This window comes from Plodia interpunctella, chromosome 3, assembly GCF_027563975.2.
Source record: "Plodia interpunctella isolate USDA-ARS_2022_Savannah chromosome 3, ilPloInte3.2, whole genome shotgun sequence".
In the NCBI taxonomy this organism is placed as follows: Eukaryota; Metazoa; Arthropoda; class Insecta; order Lepidoptera; family Pyralidae; genus Plodia; species Plodia interpunctella.
This window is the reverse complement of record NC_071296.1, coordinates 6,055,351-6,076,947: the sequence shown is the minus strand read 5'-3', so window position 1 is coordinate 6,076,947 and position 21,597 is coordinate 6,055,351. Positions and strand designations below refer to the sequence as shown.

Sequence of the window (21,597 nt, the reverse complement as noted above, 5' to 3'; positions counted from 1 at the left end):
GTAAATTATATGTCACTTTGACATTACTGACATTGACAATTATTTATTTAACTCACGTAACATCATATGCTTGCACCATTTGCACACAGTATTATTATAACATTGTAACAGCTAGAAGGCACAGCACAGCCAACATTAAATTATTTGTACTAAGTGACTTTTGTTGAAAAAAAAAACTATGGAAATTACATATTTTTGACAAGTCAATCACTGTCATTGTGAAAAAAAGAAACAAAGAAAATAAAATCCATTTCATTTCTTTTCAAGGCATGTTTTGAATTTAATTTTATTTTATTTCAAATTAGTCTTATCATCGATGTTTGCTACTTTGAGAAATAAATTGAAATGGGGATCTACGAAATTACAAGAAACCAAATGTCAGAAATCGTATATTTTAAGTGTTTATATTGGATTACTTGAAGATATTTTATTCTGGAGAAATATGTGGCTTTCTTTGTCTTTTTTGGTATTTTTAAACGTTTTTCTTTTGTAAGTATTTAATAATTTTATTTTTCAATTCCTTCTGATATAGAAAATATATAGACGCTTCTATGATATACCTAGATATAGAAGGATGTATTTGGGAATTTTGTGGAAGTTACTGCCTGCTCTGCTATCCTTCACCGCATAGGTACTGACTGTTTTGCGGTAGTAGTTGCAAATCGCCTCTGATATCTTTTTTAAAGTTACTAAGTTTAATTTAATTTTATATGTACCTATATAAAGAGCATTGAAAAATATTATGCACATATTGTTATTGACCTTGGTGAGTATCATATACTCACTTCAATAAGGTACTTATTTTTTGTCTGGAGTGTGGCATTACACAGTAATGAGAGATTTATAGAATTTTAGTTGCTTGTGATGTCAGTTGTTTGTAGACTCAATATTATGTGATATTGGGTAATTGCGATATGTCGAATTAGAACACCAAAAAAGTATTTTTCAGAAAGACAGAACCATGAAGATATATTGTAACTGGAGATTGGATCATTTGTTACTGTAATAGGATAGATAAACATAGCTTTTTTCCCTAAGATATTACTCAATCATGATGTCATGTTAGAGTATCATTTAATATGGAACATTTGGACGAGTCTAAAAATGTGAGATTTTGTTTTTCTCATATCTTTGAAAGCTTTGTCACCATAGTAAATTTTTCACTGTTGTGTTTTTAATTATATAAGGACCTTAGAATAGCCATCAAAATATTAATTTGTCATCTACCCTATTGCAATTAGTTTGTAATCTTTCAAAATTGTATACTGGACTGCTACACTGGAGTTCCTGGGTTTGATCCCCAATCAGGTCAAGATTGAAAATTATCTTTTTCATGTCTTGGATGTTTACCTATAGTATGTACTAGTGCCCCATCCTGGCTTCCCTTGCGTAAAACCATAATAAAATAGTAGCCTATTTTACTTCATATTGTTTGGTCTATCTCTGTGCAAAATTTCATCAAAATCAGAGTTTTTAAGTTTATTACTACAAATATACAATTCTTTTTTTATAATATAAATGTGGATGTATGTATGTTACAAAATATAGAATCATTGAGTTAGTATGCCATAACACAAGTCCCAAAGTTACTTTGGGGCTAACTCAATATGTGAGATTTTTCATATGTATTTATTTATTGCAGTATGACTACTCAACAAGAAATCAGCTTTTTACAATTTATTTTTTATGCAACAATAATGGTGTTAAGTATTGATGCATTGGAGGTTTGGTTGATATATAAACACAGAACTGCCTGTTTAAAAAGACTGGCTAATTATGAGGCAACAAAACTCAACACATTTATTAACCATTTTAATAACTGGGTGGCTAGAAAGTGGGCCCAATTCCTTTACCTTCGAGAAAAAAATCACACCAAGGTAATTAAAATTTTATTAGTTTAAATTAGGTAGAGTCTTACATTTATGAATGTTCATGTTCTTTATTATATAACTTAAAAACCATATTATAATTTATTCAATATTGTTTATTTTTCAGGCATTTCTGCTAGTCAACATTGGATTGAGCTTGTTGTTTATTATTGGAAATTATATTAATGGATATTTATTGATTTATATAATTTGTATGACTATATGCTTATTTTACAAATTAGCACCACCTCTTGTGAAATTTGTTCAAAAAATACAAGCAAATGCAGGTAAAATAATTTTTGTCAGAATATGGAATGGACAATAATAAGTACTCAAAATTGGTGAAATAAACAGAGGTAGCTCAGATGTAGCTTTGACAGCTAATAGGCAATAACAGCATTCCCATACCTGCCTCAAGCTCTATCATCTTAGTGTTTTCCCGGTTTCTTCAGTTACAAAGTGTCAGAGTCCAGGGCCCCTTTTACTGCTTTTCTCCATCTCATGGGTTTTTGTACTTCATAAAAAGTATCCAAACCACTGGCTCTCATATTATCTTCGACTAACATGTGAAGACTGCCGCGAAGACACGAATTCCTAACACTGTCGCGCCGCGTGACATCACACATCAAAGCTGCTTCATATATATATATCATACAAAAATTATTTTATTTAGCATAATGTTGTACTATTTTATTACTCTTTCAGAATCTGATGTGGAACTCGAAGGTCTTATTCCAGATGTTACAGAGCATGATATAAATTTGTTGTCAATAGAACCTGAACCTAATCCAGTAGTGGATGAACGCCAAAGTCTAGGTGAGAATTATAACAATGGTTGATGTTTTGCCTACCCATAAAATTATAGCTTATCAAAAATAAATTAATGTTTTTTATTTCTTTAGATTTCTGGAAGCCAGAAGATATACCAATTGAAGAAGCAAGTGACAGCTCTGAAAACAGCAGCTCTCTTGTTACTAATTTATCAATTGAAAAAATACAATCACTTGACAAAGATATAGAGACATCAGACTCCAGTGAAGATGAATATACACCAATAGGTAATAATTTATACTGTCTATGCATACATATTTTTTTCAAAATGTAACGTAAAATGTGGTTTTAAAACAGTTGGAGCAAGTGTGAAAATGTACTGTGTTAACCTTTGTATTTGTGTGGTCACTCAATATTTAACTTGTAATGAATCTCAGGACGACAACTTGTAATGCTCAATGATATTGATTTTTATAGTGCATATGTTAATTAATTAATAAAAAGACGTGCTAAAAACTTATTAAATGCATATAAAAATAGAATACATACTTGATTACAAAATACCATTAAATTTACAGATCATAAAAAGGAGCAATTGAAATCAACTTTGGAAACTGTGCAACCAACAGATACCTGGAGTGGCACTGCTTACAATGCTCTGTGGAATTTGACAGGTGCTGTTGCTAATATGGTGTATACTAAACCAGAAGAAAGCAAACGAAAACGTGTGTCAAGTATAGATTCGTCAGACGGTTTTGAAATGATAGATAAAAACGACGTCATGTGAATTAATATCATGTTTATTGTAAAAATCCACAACATTAAATAAAGATAATTGTGATTTTTATTTATTACTATTTGTACATACGTTCATACTATTTGTACATTTCCATTACATACAATTTTCCAATCTTGACATTAAGTCTTGGTGATGTTTCTTCAATGCTTTCAAGCGTACATTATTTACTGCATTCCTTGCTACAAGACCTTCTAACATAGGGCGAGACATCTGGAAAAAAACTATCACTAAATGTTATGAACACAGAAAATCTGCGGAAAAAGATATAGAAAAAATAGACAGGCATAAAATGACGAGCATATCACAGAAAATAATTTCTTCCAGTCAAACAAGAATTTGAGAGGGTTATTGTCAACTAGCTTTTACCTACGGCTTTGCCCGCGTCCATTTCCCAATATCATTTTTTGCAATATTTCATGAATTATGTCCGTATGAATTGAGGAGCCATTTTTCGTATCTTAACGGAATAACTATATTTATATAGTAGTACACTTAAAAATATTGTAGGCGCGATCCTCGGTTTTGTAGTAGTATAATAGTCCAAAAGTTACCTACACATAAAGGTGGCTCCTTAGTCTAAATGTTTGAACTGAGGAGCCATGGCATATCTGGAAACATCGTGATTGAATATTTTTCATTATTTAGTATGATATATTGTAGCATTTGAGAGCAGTTTGAAAATGAAATTTGAGTCGCAATATTATGCGTCCCCTTTATTTAAGCTGTTAAGAATTTTCTAATGGACAAAGCTGTTGTGTATGAACCAGCGGCCTAAGTAAGCGGTCAAATATTGTACAAAACTATTTCTATGTCTAGATAGTATTTATAGAACGCGCTGAGGTTAAGGTCATGGGTCAACTGGACAAAATTTCAGAGACGTCTGTCTCATTCTAACTCGCGCCTAAGCACTTTCGCGTATTTTCAAGGGACAATCATATCGCGGCTCATCGCGTTTCGCGTAGAAATGTGTTGAGTGCGAACATAATTGCGCTAATTGTCTTTCAATAATGAATAACAATGTCTGTTGCGTGAAACCCTGCGTGCTGAATTTCCAATCTTCGTTTTGTAGCGGACGTCCCCAGGTTACAATTTACCTTCTTGCCAAATTTCGTTTTTATTAGCTTAAGTTTACGAGATGAGTGAGAGTTTTTCGCTTACAGGTACCCCTCATATACTCTAATTTAACCTTTGTTTACCTTTTCTACTATGTGTCCAATTGCAATAGTTCGGACAGCAGCATTGTGTTGTTTGTTTATTATATCTTCCTCTAGATAATTTTGTCCTACTTCATTGCTGTATGCTTCATCTTCTTCTTCTTTGAGGATAGCAGGCAATTGGGTAAGAATCTGAAATATGAAAATACATAATTTTTATTTTACTTATTATTTGCTGGTGCTAAGATTACTTAACAGTGTACTCAATGCTGAACTCGTTAAGACCAGGCCCAATTAGGACTTTCCGACAATGTACTGTCTTAAGTCAAGTGTGAACCAAAGGTTAGAAGTACTGAAACACGAAAAATGTCCCTTAAAGATAAAATGCTAAAGTATTATAACCAATCAAATTACAAATAAAATTAAAGACTAGATTTAAAAAATCCTATTTTTTTCCTTTATCAGCAAAAATACCAACCATTTTTAAAAGCTTTTATTTAACATGCAATGTATGTATGTACGTTTGTTCGGGTGGAATCTTGCTACTCAATTTTGAAGCAGATATCTTCAACTGATTGAGCTGAAATTTTGTATACACGTTTAGTTTGGATGATAATATACGATACGAATGGCGAAAATCCAAGATGGCGGAATAGTTATTTTTTATGCACTTCTACAATATGGCTATCAAATGAAATGACGTAAGTCGAAAAATAATGTGACGTCATCGATCAATGCGTAATCGATCAATTTCTGAGTCTGTTCATCTCACTCAATGATACGTTGAGTGAGATGAACAGACTCAGAAACCTAGCTAGCAATAACGAAAAATTAAAAAATAAATTAAAAGAAAAAACTTTTTATCATAATTAAAAGAACACTTCTAAAAACGATTACCCCAGTAGTCTTACAAGGACCACGCCAACCGGTAAGCAAAAACACAAAATACTGAACATCCAAAAAGGAACCTTGCGTCTTTCTAATGATGCATACCTGAAAATTATTTGATAATAAGGCATTACTACTGTTTCTAATTTCCATATCAATTTCTCGCCTTGTTTGATTTGATCCATTAATTGATTGGAAACACGTTATTTGTACCTAAAAAAAAAGAAAGCATGTAATTAACCACGGAACAATAAATTTAACAAACTAACTAGCACTACACTCCATCCAAATCAATGTAGTCAACCGTGACTAGACTACAACTTAGGCTAAAATATTAGGAAACTATATGTAATATTTTTTAATAAAATCCTACATAGAGTGAGTGGTATATTTTCTGAAGATAATTTTGTATTTTTCACTAAGAAAATAAATTAATATAAAATTTAATGATGGCGTTCGTGTGCAGCTAGATACTTAAGCTCATGTTTCCATATGGGCTATAGGCTAAAATAAAGGGCATGGATAAATTAATTTGTAAGTTTGTTAGCAAACATAGATGTACAATGTATTCATTTTCTTGAACAATTATTTGTGTCAAAACTGTTTTGTTTATGAAGTCAGCTTTTGTCTTGCTATGTTACTTGTATCACTTACATATCAACATAGGCATTATACAGAGATGTAATATACAGAGATGAGATAAGTATGATAATTTTAACAGTAAAAGCCATTAAAATATTGAATTGCCTGGGGCATATATGTAGCTTGAAAAACATACTGAAGGAGCCTTGGTTGATTGTTCAGTCAAAAAAACGGCAAATATTATGCCCACAAAACTAGAGTCCATTCTCTGATACATTGATTGGGTAGCAAGGTCTGAAAAAAAATTCAAATGAGTTTTATTTAATGATTACATATTTATATTTATATATTGAATAAATAAAAGAGCAGCTTTTTGCAGCTGATATGTCTATATCTAGCAGGCAGCATTGAAAGTTTTATAGTTGATTCACTTTATAATTCAAATTCAAATCATTTATTCAGAAATTAGACCTTCACAGGCACTTTTTCTCGTCAATCTTTATATTTATAGTTATTTCTCACAAGCTACAAACTACTGGCATTTCGGAACGACCACTGCTGAGAAGAAATGCCGAAAGAAACTCATTTTAACAGTGTTGGTCCCTATCATGCCAGATCGGCTTACCATTATTGTTTCTTACAATGTTTTTTTTTTCTTTCTAATAATATATAAAAGTACATAATGTACATAGTCAAAAGGTATATCAAAACAGGTTATGATTGTGATCCGAGTGCTGATTATAATATATATATATATCGATGTGAAACACAATTAACTTACATGAAAATATATGAGAAACGAGATGACCAGTTCCCTCTGGCAGCACCCGTTCACGAGTTGACGCATGGGACAGCCATCGCGTAGCTCAACCATAATAGAGGGAACCTCACGACCCGGCCCACGACGCCACCACCAGATTGACCATTTGAGTGAGCATGACACACTCAATTCCCATGACGTCACAATTACAAATCTTATTCGTCGATACAGAAGTACAATTCAGACACTTGAAGATCACAAATCACGTACATGTTTTACAAATAAAATTTAAATGTCACAATATATGAATTATTATAACAAAAATAACAATTATGAATAAAATAATAAAAAACAGTAAAATAAAAATTAGGAGATCATGTGTGAAAGTTGTCGGGAGGATCCATGCGTTTTTATCAGTCAAATAGGCGTTAATTGTGTAATACGCTTTATCCATTAAATTTTTCTTAACATAAGTTTTAAAATTTTTCATTGGCAGATTAATAGCCTCTGCAGGGTGTTTATTGAATAATTTTACACTTTGACCCACGAAATACCGCCGAACCTTTTTAAGCCTGAATCTGTTCATACACACTATTTACTTTGTTTAATTTTTTATATAAATGTAAATTTGATTTGACAAAAATAAGCACATGAAAGATATACTGAGATACAACAGTGAGGATGTTAATTGATTTGAAGAGTTCTTGAAGAGAATCTCGAGGTTTTAATCCATAAATAAAACAAATAGCTCTTTTCTGTAATACAAACATTTTTCCTATCTCAGCTGCATTACCCCAAACTAATAATCCATAGGACATAATGCTATGAAAATAGCTGAAATACACAAGTCTAGCTGTATCTATGTTCATACACTGTCTGATCCTTCTCACTGCAAAAGCTGTCATACTAAGATTTTTGGCCGTGATTTCAATATGTTTATCCCACTTGAATTTGTCGTCAACAGTGATGCCCAGGAACTTAGTACTATGTACCCATTCTAGAGCTTTACCATTTACTGTTAAAGGTATAACATATATAGTCGTGTCACTATCATATTCAATTACTTTATTTCACTACAGTTTTTAAACAACTTTAGCATGTTGTTCATATGTTTGAATTATTACAATATATTATTTGGAAATAAATCATTTAAGTGAAAATAGACCACTGCAGAGAGGAGCACACTACAACCTGTTGCATTGAGTAGTTGGTCAACACTCAAGGGAATGAATAGTATAATGTAGTAGTATAAAATAATATACAATTTAGTGTATGAAATATACATTTATAAATAATTTTACAGTATACAAATACCTACTATATGTATAGGTTTTATAATTTAAGAAAGTTGATTCTTTATGGAAAATAAACACAAATAACTACTAAAAAACTAAGACCTTCGGGAGCAACATAGGCCACCCTTTATTTTCCATAGACGAATTTGTATATACATACATATAACCCATAATGCGTCTCACAGCTATGCTAAGTAAGGCCTATGTCTAAGCATGTGGGATAAAGGAAGAAATAGTAATAAGCGCTAAGTTGAATATAATGACAACTCAAGTCTTCAAATTGGTTTTTGTGATTCTTACCAACATGTGAAGGCCAAACTGTTATGTGTGGGTGAGAATGGTACCAACCCACAACTCTCAATGGACGATCTACTTCAGCAGCCAATTCCTCAGCTCTTAAAGTGGCTTGGACCAGTTGTTCCTCTGATATCTCAACTCGGTCAGGCTTTTTATCTAATCGTCGTAAGATAACTGAGGAGACTATGGATACAAGTGCTCCATTATTGTGAACCTGTTCATTAACATAAATTGTTAATTATTAACAAGTAGCTCCCGTTACTATAGAGATGGTTGAGTGATTAAGATGACCTGTGATTGAAAGAAGTCAGGTTTAAATCCTACTCAGACCGCATGAGTTTATCATTTTCACTCACACACACGGTAATTTCAAGAGTGCTGTGAAAGCAGACCAAATGACAAAACAATTGGCAATCAAACATACTTCCCCAATAAGTAATCCCATTATTTCCTCTTTTTCAGTTGATAATGCATGTTGAACACAAACTAATGCCACATCCGTAGAAAGAAGAACTTTTTCTAACATTTTGCCCACTTTTTATCTCTACTTTTATTTTTATAAACTTGAAAAATGATGAGTTTTGTTTTTCACTCTGCAAGTCTGCACTTCAGCTTCAGCAATCAACAATAGATAGGCTATGGTCAAAACTAATCAAAGTGAAGTATTCAGAAAGGTACATTGGCAATGTTTGTGTACCTTAGCTGTACCAGTAGCGCCATCTGGGCTGAGCTTTGCGTAATATGCCCTATTCTAAACGGTAGAATAGACTACCCCTCGCGCCCTCGACTAATGACAGCTATTAACTGTCCTGTCATGTTGGTTGATTGCTTAAATCAAGTATCCGTATGTATGTATAATGTATTTATATACTCTTATAGTTTAGGTTACACACTGAATTATGTTTCAATATTATATTCCGTGTCAATTTTACAACATACAACCTTGACGTTGGCAAAATCGTCGTTTTGGCGAACGATGGAGTCATGAAACTTAAGAAAAAAAAGTCCAGTCCCAAAGAGTAAATTAATAACTCCAGTCTCCAGTCCAGCCTGAGCCAGTGAGCCAGCAGGATTGTTTCAATTTTCAGTCTTGTATTTTTAAATTTCTGTTGAGTATAACTGTATAAAAGTACACCTATCTATTCCTTTAACTACCTTTCCATTGAATGTAAGTACCTATTTGAAAGTGTTCAAATCAATGTAGGTAAATAAATAGTCTAATATTACTTGTCTGACAATATTGTATTGTAATCTTATTTTATATGTTGATACTATATTGATTATTTTCCACAGTTTATCACCAATCTATTTTAAACAAACGTCTTATCTTGGCTAGATTTCCCATATGAACCTGCTTAGTACGAAAATAATATTCAAACTTGAATATATCCACTTAACATGGGTAGTATGCAATGTAGACACAGGCTGGATTATCATATCAACAATACTAGCGGCCTGGCCCGGTTTCACTCGGGAACTTTTTTATCATGGTTTACCGTAATAGAAAAAGTAGCCTATGTTACTTCTTAACGTTTCGTCTGTTTCTGTGCCAAATTTCGTGGAAATCGTAATTTATAAATAAATAAATTCTTTATTTCAATATGTAACTTAAATGCACAGATACAAACATTTGTAATGTTCTTGTATGGTAGAGTTACCTAATTTACCAAGCTAATTTATTTACAATTTTAAATATTTTATAATCTAGGTAGGCATATAACAAATTATTAAATAAATTAAATAAAGTACTTACCTATGTACATATATTTCAAATATATACTTAATTATAGGTTTGTATGGGAATGATATGTAACAGGCATGCAAGAGTTTCATCAATTATTGTAGACAAGTCATATGCTGTTATTATCATAAAATGTATTTTTTAATTTTAAAATTTTCCAACAATAGAAATATATTCATAGCATAAAATACAAATGAACATGTTCAATGTGAATTTATAATATGTTATGCCTAAACTCCAAAGTGCAGCTAGACCTTGGTGTAGCCTACTTATCTTAGGCTAGACCTAGGTTTAGCTGTTATCTGACTAGACCTAGTCACAGCTGGTAACAGGTGGTTACACCTAGACCTTGCCGGAATGATAAAGGCTAAACCTTGGTCTAGCCAAACATAAGCAGATCTAGGTTGTAACATCTAGGTATAGCCAACTGAAGCCAGCTACACCTAGCTGTAGCCGCACTTTGGTATTTAGCTGTAACATATTTTAGGTAGGCACATTATGTGTCATATTATAATAATTTATTTTTAACCAAGTGTATGTAATGTACATTTATGTATGCAAAAAAAGGAAAAATTTAATTTTTGTTTGTTTTAAACCTGCATTATGTAATATTTTATACACTAATATATAAGTAAAATTTTTATCTGAAACAATTTAATACCTGGTAGATTGAAAATTATCATAGTTCAACATACATATCTATTATGCAATCTTACTTACCTTACATTCACCTATCATAATTTGAGTAGATTAGATAGGTATACTATTGTAACTTTTATCATTGGGTTATATGTGAATTTAGTTATTTTTTCAGAACTGTGTAACCTGTACGAGATGTTGCGATCAAATATACGTCTTTTTACAACAAAATTGTTTACTTTTACATGTAAAAGTAAGTTTTGTACTGTACTATTAATAAATTTTATTGACCTCCAAGTTTATAGATTAATCTGAATTCTAGTATATGGTAATTTTCGTTTATAACTTCATATAGTATAAAATAAGATTATAGGTAAGTCCTTAAAAATGAAAATGTATAAAAATTTGGGAAATAGTAAAAATAATCATTTGAAAAGCAAAGTCGGAAGACTCTACAAGTACCTAATAATTTATTCATAATTATTAGGTACTTGTTACCTATATCCTATGCACATATTTTTACAAATTATAAAACATATCCGCCGCTCGCGTCAGAGCGTTTAAAAATTAAAAAATAGGTATTCCCTATTGAAAGAAAATAGGTACAATTTATTTCTATAATAGGTATTTTGAAATATTAAGAGTTACTAGACGATAATTAAACTTTCAAATACAAAATAATGTAAACCATTCCTTTTTTTGGACAGTCAAATTTTCTTAATATTTTCTCAATGCATTGAATGAAACTTCACGTTCACAAGTTTTACATTATTTGTTAGTAAGTAAAATAAGTATTTTTCAGATACAAGAGCTTTGGGTACTTCTGTTCAAAACGAGCCGAGCAACCCATGTATTCATACTCCTGTTCCTGGACCCAAAACACAGGAACTATTTAAGGAACTAAATTCTCTTCAGGTGATTATTCCCTAAATATAATGCTAGAGCTCATAACCGCGGCTAGTTAGCGTAAAAAAAAGCTTTCATTAAAAACCGGCAATGTACTGTCAATGTGATGTCATCTGGTCACGATCATGAATGTGTGTAGGAGAGGAGCTATTACAGTACAGATTTATACATATTCAATGAGTACAAATGGAAAAGGACAAGTTAAGGTCAAACTAATACAGACGTCGTCGTACGTAGGTACTATATTTATTACCATTTGATTCTTCGTTTATCCATGAGTGCTGCAATATGCATTTTGCTTTATAGGCATAAACTAAGGCAAAAGTGTATCTTTCTCACATGTTCCCAGTTACTCGGTGCTGTGATGACGCGAATTTATCATTGGTCATCATAAAAAATAAACATTATAATGTTAAAGATTCTTTTGCGTTTTTACGCCTTAGCCTACGTCAACCCGTTTTGGGAATGTTATTGTTGCTTATTTAGACGACCCTTCCTGCTTCCTAGCGCCACCAACACATTTTATCAATTACTTTTAAGAAAACATAAAGAAGATTATGCTACACTACATAAAGGATTTTATTAGACAGTAATAAAATAATACATTAATACTAAATGTAGTCACTATTTCTAATTACTTCAGGATTTTGGTGGCCATACCTTCCCTTGATTTTACGCGGGAAGAGTAACAGCGTGTTAATTCTATGTTTTTCTATCGTTAAACACTTATTTGCAGCAAGCACAATCGGTACAGCTGTTTGCCGATTATGATAAAAGCATCGGCAATTATTTCGTGGATGCCGATGGTAACCAGTTCTTGGATGCCTTTACTCAAATATCATCAGTTCCCATAGGGTACAATCATCCAGAGTTGCTAAAAGCATTTGAGGACCCGCATAATCTCGTGAGTTTCTTATTTTTTCAACCCTTTATCGAAATGTATGCTTAGACAAGTAGGTACCGTAGTGTGTATGAGTGATTACGGCATCGGCAGCGAATGAAACAGAACAGCCTACTTACTTTTTGTGAACAAAATGGGAAAAAAATATTACCTAATTTTATGTTTATTTGACAAAATTGAATTTGCTGGAAACTATTGTGATATTTAAAAAAATCGGTATAGCCATCTCCAAATTTCAATATGAAGGGGGTTTTGATTTATCTTTTGCCAGCTTATTCATTGCAATAAATGAGTACTGTTTTATTTTAATAGATCAACTATGTTTGCAATTTCAATCAACGTTATAAATTATCCATGTTTTTCCAGAGATCTTTGGTGAATCGTCCAGCATTGGGAGTATTTCCTGGTAAGGATTGGCCAGAGAAATTGAAGAATGTTTTACTGTCAGTAGCACCACAGGGCTTAAATAACATATCTACAATGATGTGTGGTTCTTGCTCTAACGAAAACGCATATAAAGCTGTATTTATGTGGTATCGAAAAAAAGAGCGAGGTGGAAAGATTGATTTTACGCCAGAAGAGCTCAGTTCTTGTATGACAAATCAACCTCCCGGATCGCCTAACTTGAGCATATTGTCTTTCCATGTAAGTCGATATTATTGTATAAATTAGTACAACACGAGCGTATAAAAATGTTGGTAATAACCAACATTTATTTACCTACGTAAGATTTTCAGGATGGAGAAAATCGTAACCTCAAACCTCATAACGTAATGATCAATACACGCGTGCGTTATACGACGTTTTCGACATACCTAATTGAAGTCAACATGTGTTATGTTACAATTTTTATTAAAACAGTAGGTATTTATAACAGTAGGTAGTTATTAAAACAGTAACAGTAGTAGTAGGCTTGTTAAAAAATAATTACATTACGTGTATATTAAGAATTTGTATATTTTTAGGGAAGTTTTCATGGGCGCACATTCGGTGCTTTGTCTACGACGAGATCTAAGCCTATTCATAAGTTGGATTGTCCTGCATTCCCATGGCCAGTAGCTCCGTTCCCAAGATATAAATATCCTCTTTCACAATATCAATGTGAAAATCAGCAAGAAGATGAGAAGTATGTTTACTACGTCACTTAATATTTTCTTTTTACGAATTTCCTCTTAACTTTTTTTACTTTTTATTATTATTTTCTTTTCAGACTAAAGTTTTCGTTCGATTATTTTTAAACAACACGTTTGGAAGTTCATATTCACTGCCTACCTATTATTTTGAAGCAGTTGAAGCATGACTGCAGTATCTGGTGCAGTAATAATTTCTTTATTGCATTATTGCATGATATTTCCTCTGGCTGTATGCACTTTGCATCTACTTAATGCTTCCTTTGCAACTTATGTGCTGTTTAAAAGCGATGCCTTGTTTGTGTATAATATTATATGTATATACATATGGACGACCTCCGTGGCCTGATAGTCCTGATGCCGGAAGCTACACTGGAGGTACCGGGTTCAATCCCCGGTCAGGTCAAGATGTAAAACATATACATGTCTTACCAAATGTATGTATAGTATATGTTATAGAATATTGTACCGTTGAATTAGTATCCCATAACACAAGTCTAAACCCAAACTTACTATTAGGGCTTACTCAATATGTGTGATTTGTTTCCTCCTTCTCCCTATATATATTTGTTTATTCATTAATTGTTTAAGTATAATACAACACTTATAAGTAGATAACCCCAAATAAGGTAGAGAAAAGGGGCGGATGAAGAAGTAGAAGAATACCATTCTTGTGCGCTTCAGAAAGCACATCAGTCTGCAAGTTATCCATCCATATGGAAGGCCAGTGCCCCAACAGCGGTGATAAAGGGTTGATGATGATGACAATTCAATACAATAGAGCTAGTATGCCCATCTCACCAAAAATTAGCCAAGTCTCGATGAATCTTTAAAACGTAAAAAAAATTCTAGGTAAAGCCATGTCTGAGGTTTCTTACGATTTCTTTATATGTCAGTCAGATTTTATGTCATCGACCGTTGAGCTTAATTAGGTACGAGTTGGTAGATACAAGTCAACTGTCAAGTCACATAAAATCTGGCTATTCTATTAGGTCCTTACTGTAATGGTCGGTGACCATAATATAAAAGACTTGAATGTTATTCAACATTTATTAGACCAGACTAAAGTGTTTTACAAACATCTTGTCTGCGTAGTGATGTACCTTGTATTTAGTGTTGTGACTTAACTCATAACACTTACATATGAAATTGGCGTTTGGTAGGAACAAAAAATCGAATATTTTTTAATATAATATATTTATTTAAAGTAAGAACCATTATTATCTATGCACTTTTGCCATCTTATAGGTAGTTCATTGATCCCTTTACTAAAAAAAACTATTCGGACGGGAATCAATAAAATCTTTGAAGGCGGCAAATTTCGAAAAAAATGGTAATTTGTTGGAGCAAGGTCCGGAGAGTACGGTGGATGTGTTAGACATTCAAATTGAAGCTCCTCTAATTTGGTAGTCGTCTGTTGTGCAGTGTGGTTTAGCGTTGTCGTGAAGCAGCAGTGGCGTGGAGCGATTGACCAGCCTCGGTTGTTTAGCAGCTAGCAATTGCTGACAATAGACGTCTGCCGTAATCGTCTGGCCAGATTTGAGAAAACTAGATGAAGGACACCGGCACTAGGCCACCAAACGCTTACGTAACTTTTTTTGGGTCAATTTTCGCTTGGGGCAAGATTTGGCTGGCTGGCCAGGGTCCAGCCTTTGCGATGAGCGTTTCTGATTGTCGTAGAGAGTCCACTTTTCATCACAAGTAATGATTTAATAATTGTGCCGTAATGTAACGCAGCAGTCGACACGCGTTTGCCGGTTTGCTTCAAGTTTCTTGATCTTCCCAATTTGCTTTAAGTGGATTAAAATAGTTTTATCACTAACACCGAAGCCTGAAGCTAACTCGGACTTGGTTTGCGATGGATCCGCTTCCACAATAGCCTTCAATTCTTCATTATCAATCGTCTTCAGGGCTTGTGCTGGTCGAAATTACCAGAACGTTGCAACCAAAAACGCACTGTGTTTTATTTTGTAGCACGACCTCCATACACATCATTAACCCTTCGAGCCGTTTCCGCAGTACTACTGCCACGGTGGAACTCGTACTCGTAAATAACGCGATATTTCAAGTTTTCTATTTTGTAAACTGAGTGACGCAAACAGAAAAATCAGAAGAATGACGTTTAACGAAACATAAACACATGTATAAATAGCTGTAAAAATTTGAGTTTGGAATTCCTAACCAAAGAGGAGAAATTTGTGATTAAAGTGGCCAGTACAACAAAACGCCAATTTCATATGTAAGGACCTAATATATAAATTGCAGATCATAAATCTTCGTAATGACTGCTAGCGCGTGAATAGCTTGTCATTCGATAATTGAAATGCACGGATAATCGACAGATTTACCTTTCCTCTTCTCGCTCAAATATTTTTCCGCAGTGCTTTACTAAGCTAAATTGATTGCCACCTGAACATTCCTCAATAGAACTTACTAAACAATTTTGCACTATAAATGTTTAAATAAGTATAGTAGACCGAATATCAAGTTACCCTAAGTGATCTTTATGCCGCGAATAGAGACGAGTTTGCTATTGATTTGAGAAGCTTAATATGCTATTGACTGTACAGCAATAAGAAAAAACTAAAAGAACAAATAAATTATGATTTCTTATTATTTGATAATTATCTGGTCTATCATAGGTGTCTCGAACAAGTGGAGGATACTATTGAAAAATATAAGAAAACTGGAAACGCAGTGGCAGGAATTATAGTGGAACCAATTCAATCTGAAGGTGGAGACCATGAAGCGTCGCCGGAGTTTTTCCAGAGATTACAAAAACTATGTAAACAGGTTAGAAGTACTAATGTCTAGTTACTGGACGATTCTTTTAGCAAATTAATGCCTTGTCAGTTAGAGACGAGGACGAGGTTATAAAATGTATTTTATGTGTCTAAATACACTTCATGCCCACTACTAGTTGTATGAGTCTTAGCGCTGAGTCGGGGCTCAGTTGTTTGCGGGTCACGGATGGTTACTACTGGGTGTCCAAATAACAGTTATACACTTTAATTTTATAATTTTATTCCATGAAACATGGAAAATAATGTCAGACAAACGTCCACCTCTAACACCACCGCAGATGCGAACCCTTTTCATCACGTTTTTCATCACATTTTCTCCGTTATCGTAGTGACTGTGTCTCGAATATTTTGTTTTATTTGCTGAAGGATCATTGGCCTGTTGGCATAGACACGGCGCTTTAGATAGCCCCACAAAAAAAGTCAGGAGCTGTTAAATCAGGCGATCCTGGGGGCCAATCAATGTCACCGTTTCTCGAAATTAATCGACCGGGAAACATTCTTTTTAATGTTTCGTAAAACGTTTTAATAATTAAAACACGTTGTTCCGTCGTAAAATGCTCTATAATAAATTTGCCGTATTTACACAAAGTAATTTTCATGCAACAATTGTTTTAGTTTTTAATATAAAAAGAAGCATTTAAGCAGATTTAGTTCAGGATATTTCTATTTAGTTTGAGCATAGACGTGCAGTAAACATTTATGACTAGCAGGTGCCCGCAGCTCCACCCGCGGTAGCTATGTTGACCATTTTGTAACAAGACCCTGGGTCACCTGGAACTGTTATCATTTTATAAAAATTGGCCTTTTGTTTATCCATTAAAGCGTAACAGAACAAACATTCATAATAATATTAAGCAAGTATGGATAGAATCAAATACTGCAATATCCATTTTTTTATGGAAGTGCTATGAAGATCCCGAATCGTCATTTCGGAATACCAGTCGTTATGCATAAGACTTGTATTCCGAAATGTATGTCCTCTCCCAGTGCACTGGGAGAGTAGTACATCATTGTTATTTTATCATTTAGTAAATGGACATGTAGGTACATACATACATATTTTAATTACAAAAAAATTGATAACATTACGCTTTTGTAAATAATATTTCAGAAAGGAGTTGCTCTCATCATCGATGAAGTGCAAACAGGATGTGGCCCGACTGGCAAAATGTGGTGTTACGAACACTTCAATTTGCCCAGCCCCCCAGATGTGCTAACTTTCAGCAAGAAAATGTTGACAGGCGGGTTTTATTTTGCTGACGAGTTTAAGTAAGTTCTACTATAAGCGGAATTATAGTTTCAAACTCTTTCTAATCTGCATGTATTTCCGCTTGCATTTGAGGCTGTGACGACGCAAAACCCGGGATCAACTAAAAATATCCTTAAAATCTGATGATCTAACATGTCAACCAACCTAGGAAAAAGTTAATTTAAAATCGCATTCCTGACCCATCTGATTCTATACTATATAGGCGAAAACAACAATAAAATGGAGATCTGGCAACCTATAATTGTTATGATGGGAAGACTTGGAAAACTCCACAAGAAATTGAAATAAGACTGTGCTAAATGTATAATTAGAAAGGGAGGTACCTACCTAGGTAGGGAGGGAGATATAAGGTCAATCTAAATTACTGATGAATCGACTTTTGCCTCATAGTGTTATCGTGATCATAGCAAAATCTCACTAATTTTTTTATCGCGTACTCTGTAAGAGCACCAGCCTCTGCCATCACGCGCAGCATCAACGCCGCAAAGTGGGCGCCGAAATTCCATCTGCCATCAAGGACGATGCTTAGGTACCGCATCGTTGGCTTGATGGTGATCTGAACCCCGCCAACCTTCAAACTGGATTCTGGCGGGGACCCCTCCGAGGGCCGTGGAAGCACAACGCCTCGGATTTTTGAAGAGCCACCTCCAGGCCCAGTTGGCGGATTCGGCGCACCAGTTGCGCTACTCCCGCAGTAGCGACCAATGACGCCTCTCGATATGTGGCACCACGGGTCGTGACCAGGGTGTCGTCGGCATAACACACCAACTCCACACCTGGTGGAATGACAGCCCGCAGCACCCAGTCGTATCCGATGTTCCACAGGAGCGGTCCTAAGACAGAACCCTGTGGAACCTTTTCGAGCAGGGAAGACTATTCTCCTGTCGAAAAGGTACTCTAGGACGATCAGGCGCAGGTAGGATGGCACCACGTGATAACGGAGTGCCTCCATAATGCAAGACCAGGGGAGGCAGTTGAAGGCGTTGGCGATATCCAGAGATACCACCTCGACCACCTCACCCTGGGAGACCGAATCCTGCGCCATGGACTTTACCCTCAGAACGGCGTGGACGGTTGACCTCTTCCGGCGGAACCCGTACTGGCAATCCGCGAGGTCAGGACCTATGCTCTCCAGACGCTCCATGAGGCGGTCAGCACTGACTCTTTCCAGCAATTTGCGCGAATGGACGAGCACGACGATTGGACGAAAGCTAGACGGGGAATCCGCCGGTCGTCCCTCCTTCCGTAATAGGACCAAACGTCCCGGTTTCCACGCCTTGGGAAACCTTCCCTGCACGAAACAGGCGTTAAAGAGCCCCTCAGTCGCTCCCCCAGTAAGTCTAGGGAAGACCAACGCTCGACCCGGAATATTAGTAATGGAATATCAGACTATTCCATTACTAAGGTGTTCCTTGAATTTCCAAATTTCGAAACTAATGAACCTAATTTCCTAAACAAATTTCGAAACTGAAAATGTATGGAATTGCAAGCCCTAGTCCCGTCTCGTTTCCCACTACGTGTCTCCTTCTCATTTCCCGCTCCGACTCCCACTCCCGCTTTCTGCAACGCGTGTCGTCCCATTTTCCAAGACGTTTTACGTCCCGGTTTTTTATTAACCACAAACATAACATTTATTTACTATAAAAAGTAAGTGTGTCAATTTTCAAGCTTTTGTATTAAGTCCCTTACAATCTTTCACCCCCCTTTTGAAGGTTGAGAGTTAATTTTCAGAAAAATCTGAAACACAAAATCCAAATTTTCAAGTCAGTAACTACAACGATGTATAACTTTCATATTAACAGTTTTTGACTCCTTTTTCTTTCTACAAAATTTTAAAGGAAATCGGCTCCGTGGATTGTTATTTTAATTTTCCTACAGGACCATCCTCATTTTCCGGGATGAAATGTCTATATGATGTTTTAACCCGGGATTCCGAGGTATTTTTGATTCATTATTAGTTGTTCAATTATCCTACGGAAATCTGATCATTTACCGGGATGAAATGTATCTAAGATAATATATATATAACCCGGTATATAAGGTACCTAAATACCAAATTTCAAGCAAATCGGTCCAGTAGATTTCGAGTGATGCGAGTTCAGACAGACAGACAAAAATTTCTAAAACTATATTTTCGTCATCTATATCACTAACTAAGTAGATTCCATGCAGAATAAAAAAATATCCAATGTACAAATTTGGCCTTTCTTCAATTTTATTATATGTATTGATAAGTTATTTTTTAATTTATTTAAAGCCTAATTTTATTCATTGTTTCAGAGTCCCACATGCTTACAGAATTTTCAATACATGGATGGGTGATCCAGGAAAATTGATTTTATTGGAAAAAGTACTAAACGTGATTAAACGAGATAATTTGATCTGTCTTGTGAACGAGACCGGAAAGGTTCTAAAGGACGGTCTCCACGAACTCGAGAACGAGTTCCCCAATATTATCAACAGCGTTCGTGGACGTGGCACATTCTTGTCTTTTAATGCTTGCAACACTGAAACAAGAGAAAAAATTAATACTGGTTTAAAGAATAACGGTAAGTGCGTCCGGTATTTTAGCTATTCTTTCACAGACGACCTATTTGAACACTTTTTTATTCCCTTAAACTAAAATTAATACTATAAAGAAGAAAGATTTGTATTTCTTGGAAAAGTAAAGAAAACTAAAACTCAAAAACTACTGGATGATGGATTTCGTTTTTCAGGAGTTATCATTTTTAGGCCACATTTTATAGCAAAAGAAATGCTGGCGAAGTCGCGGGTGGCCGCTAGTACAAACATATAGGTAAAATTTTCGGGTGTTTGAACAAATGGACCATTGTTAAAGCCGTATAAATAAAATGATAAAGATAAAGTAAATGTAAGTAAATGATAAAGCCGTATAAATAAAATATATATATCGAGTAAATGATATGATATGATCGGTCACATGAATTGTTTCTACATATTTATTTTTGTTTTTAGGCGTACTAGGAGGAGCTTGCGGTGAAATTTCGATACGATTGCGTCCTTCTCTTATCTTCGAAACAAAACATGCACACATTTATTTAGATTGCTTGAAGAAAACTTTAAAAGAATTGTAACCGCTTGTTCTTATTGTAATCAGTTGTTTATTTATAGTTTTATCAGCCGTGAATATATCATTTTTTTAAGGTTCCATGGTGACCTAAACTACAAAACGTGTACGTAAACTACTATTATTTAACGATTTTGTTACAAATGCCATACAATTTTTTTTATATTTATCATGTTTATCCATTTTTAGTATACATTTATTTAGTAAGTAATTCTAAAGTTTACTACTCTTAAGTATCCCAAATTTATAGTACCTAATTTACAATTATTGATTAGCGAACAACTTCGTACGTAATTATGTGGTGTACCTCTGTAAGTAGCTTGTTTATAACTTCGAGGCAATATTGTGAATGCATGTTTATGAGAAACATGATGACAATATTCACTTTCACCTACTTTTGTAAATGTGTACTCATTTATTATAAGTAATAATATTTTGTTGCTGCTCTTAGTCAGTGAACTATATAGAAACGTGTCAAATATCTAATGTTGTATCTACTTTTATTATAAGTCTCTATTTGTGATATGTTTTCATTTGTTAATTTTTGTTTTATTTAGAGACACTTAAATGTATACTTTTTATTAAATGTATGTATCGTTTCGTACTATTCACCCTTGCGAAACAGGCGAAGACTAGTGCGAAATAAACTAAAAAAACTTAATGCCTCACAATGTCTTCCAAATAAATGTAATGTGTAATCGTTA

The 21,597-nt window shown here is 34.3% G+C and overlaps 3 protein-coding genes across 7 annotated transcripts; 2 read left to right on the top strand and 1 right to left on the bottom strand.

The window, feature by feature from the left end:
- The first annotated feature begins 88 nt into the window (after window positions 1-88).
- Window positions 89-3,486, top strand: LOC128683774 (uncharacterized). 2 transcript variants are annotated; one of them, XM_053769710.1, is made up of 7 exons: window positions 348-489; window positions 950-1,106; window positions 1,643-1,877; window positions 1,996-2,155; window positions 2,574-2,684; window positions 2,771-2,926; window positions 3,218-3,486. In XM_053769710.1, the coding sequence occupies exons 2-7, from the start codon at window positions 1,060-1,062 to the stop codon at window positions 3,424-3,426; spliced, it is 918 nt and encodes a 305-aa protein (XP_053625685.1). In that variant the 5' UTR covers window positions 348-489; window positions 950-1,059; the 3' UTR covers window positions 3,427-3,486. The 2 variants fall into 2 exon arrangements, with proteins under 2 accessions (XP_053625684.1, XP_053625685.1); XM_053769709.2 differs by lacking the exon at window positions 950-1,106 and having other exon boundaries at window positions 89-489.
- Window positions 3,424-9,083, bottom strand: LOC128683776 (lys-63-specific deubiquitinase BRCC36-like). 3 transcript variants are annotated; one of them, XM_053769719.2, is made up of 6 exons: window positions 8,839-9,083; window positions 8,466-8,628; window positions 6,259-6,356; window positions 5,586-5,693; window positions 4,635-4,784; window positions 3,424-3,648 (listed from the first exon to the last, which is right to left on the bottom strand). In XM_053769719.2, the coding sequence occupies exons 1-6, from the start codon at window positions 8,938-8,940 to the stop codon at window positions 3,532-3,534; spliced, it is 738 nt and encodes a 245-aa protein (XP_053625694.1). In that variant the 5' UTR covers window positions 8,941-9,083; the 3' UTR covers window positions 3,424-3,531. The 3 variants fall into 3 exon arrangements, with proteins under 3 accessions (XP_053625694.1, XP_053625695.1, XP_053625693.1); XM_053769720.2 differs by having other exon boundaries at window positions 3,424-3,659; window positions 8,418-8,628; window positions 8,839-9,082; XM_053769718.2 differs by having other exon boundaries at window positions 8,418-8,628; window positions 8,839-9,079.
- Window positions 9,084-9,225: 142 nt separating this feature from the next.
- On the top strand, window positions 9,226-21,597 carry Gabat (gamma-aminobutyric acid transaminase). 2 transcript variants are annotated; one of them, XM_053769708.2, is made up of 10 exons: window positions 9,226-9,262; window positions 10,970-11,047; window positions 11,597-11,709; window positions 12,437-12,604; window positions 12,968-13,246; window positions 13,567-13,727; window positions 16,374-16,524; window positions 17,647-17,804; window positions 20,086-20,354; window positions 20,782-21,597. In XM_053769708.2, exons 2-10 carry the CDS (start codon window positions 10,990-10,992, stop codon window positions 20,898-20,900), a joined length of 1,476 nt encoding a protein of 491 aa, XP_053625683.1. In that variant the 5' UTR covers window positions 9,226-9,262; window positions 10,970-10,989; the 3' UTR covers window positions 20,901-21,597. The 2 variants fall into 2 exon arrangements, with proteins under 2 accessions (XP_053625683.1, XP_053625682.1); XM_053769707.2 differs by lacking the exon at window positions 9,226-9,262 and adding an exon at window positions 9,303-9,582.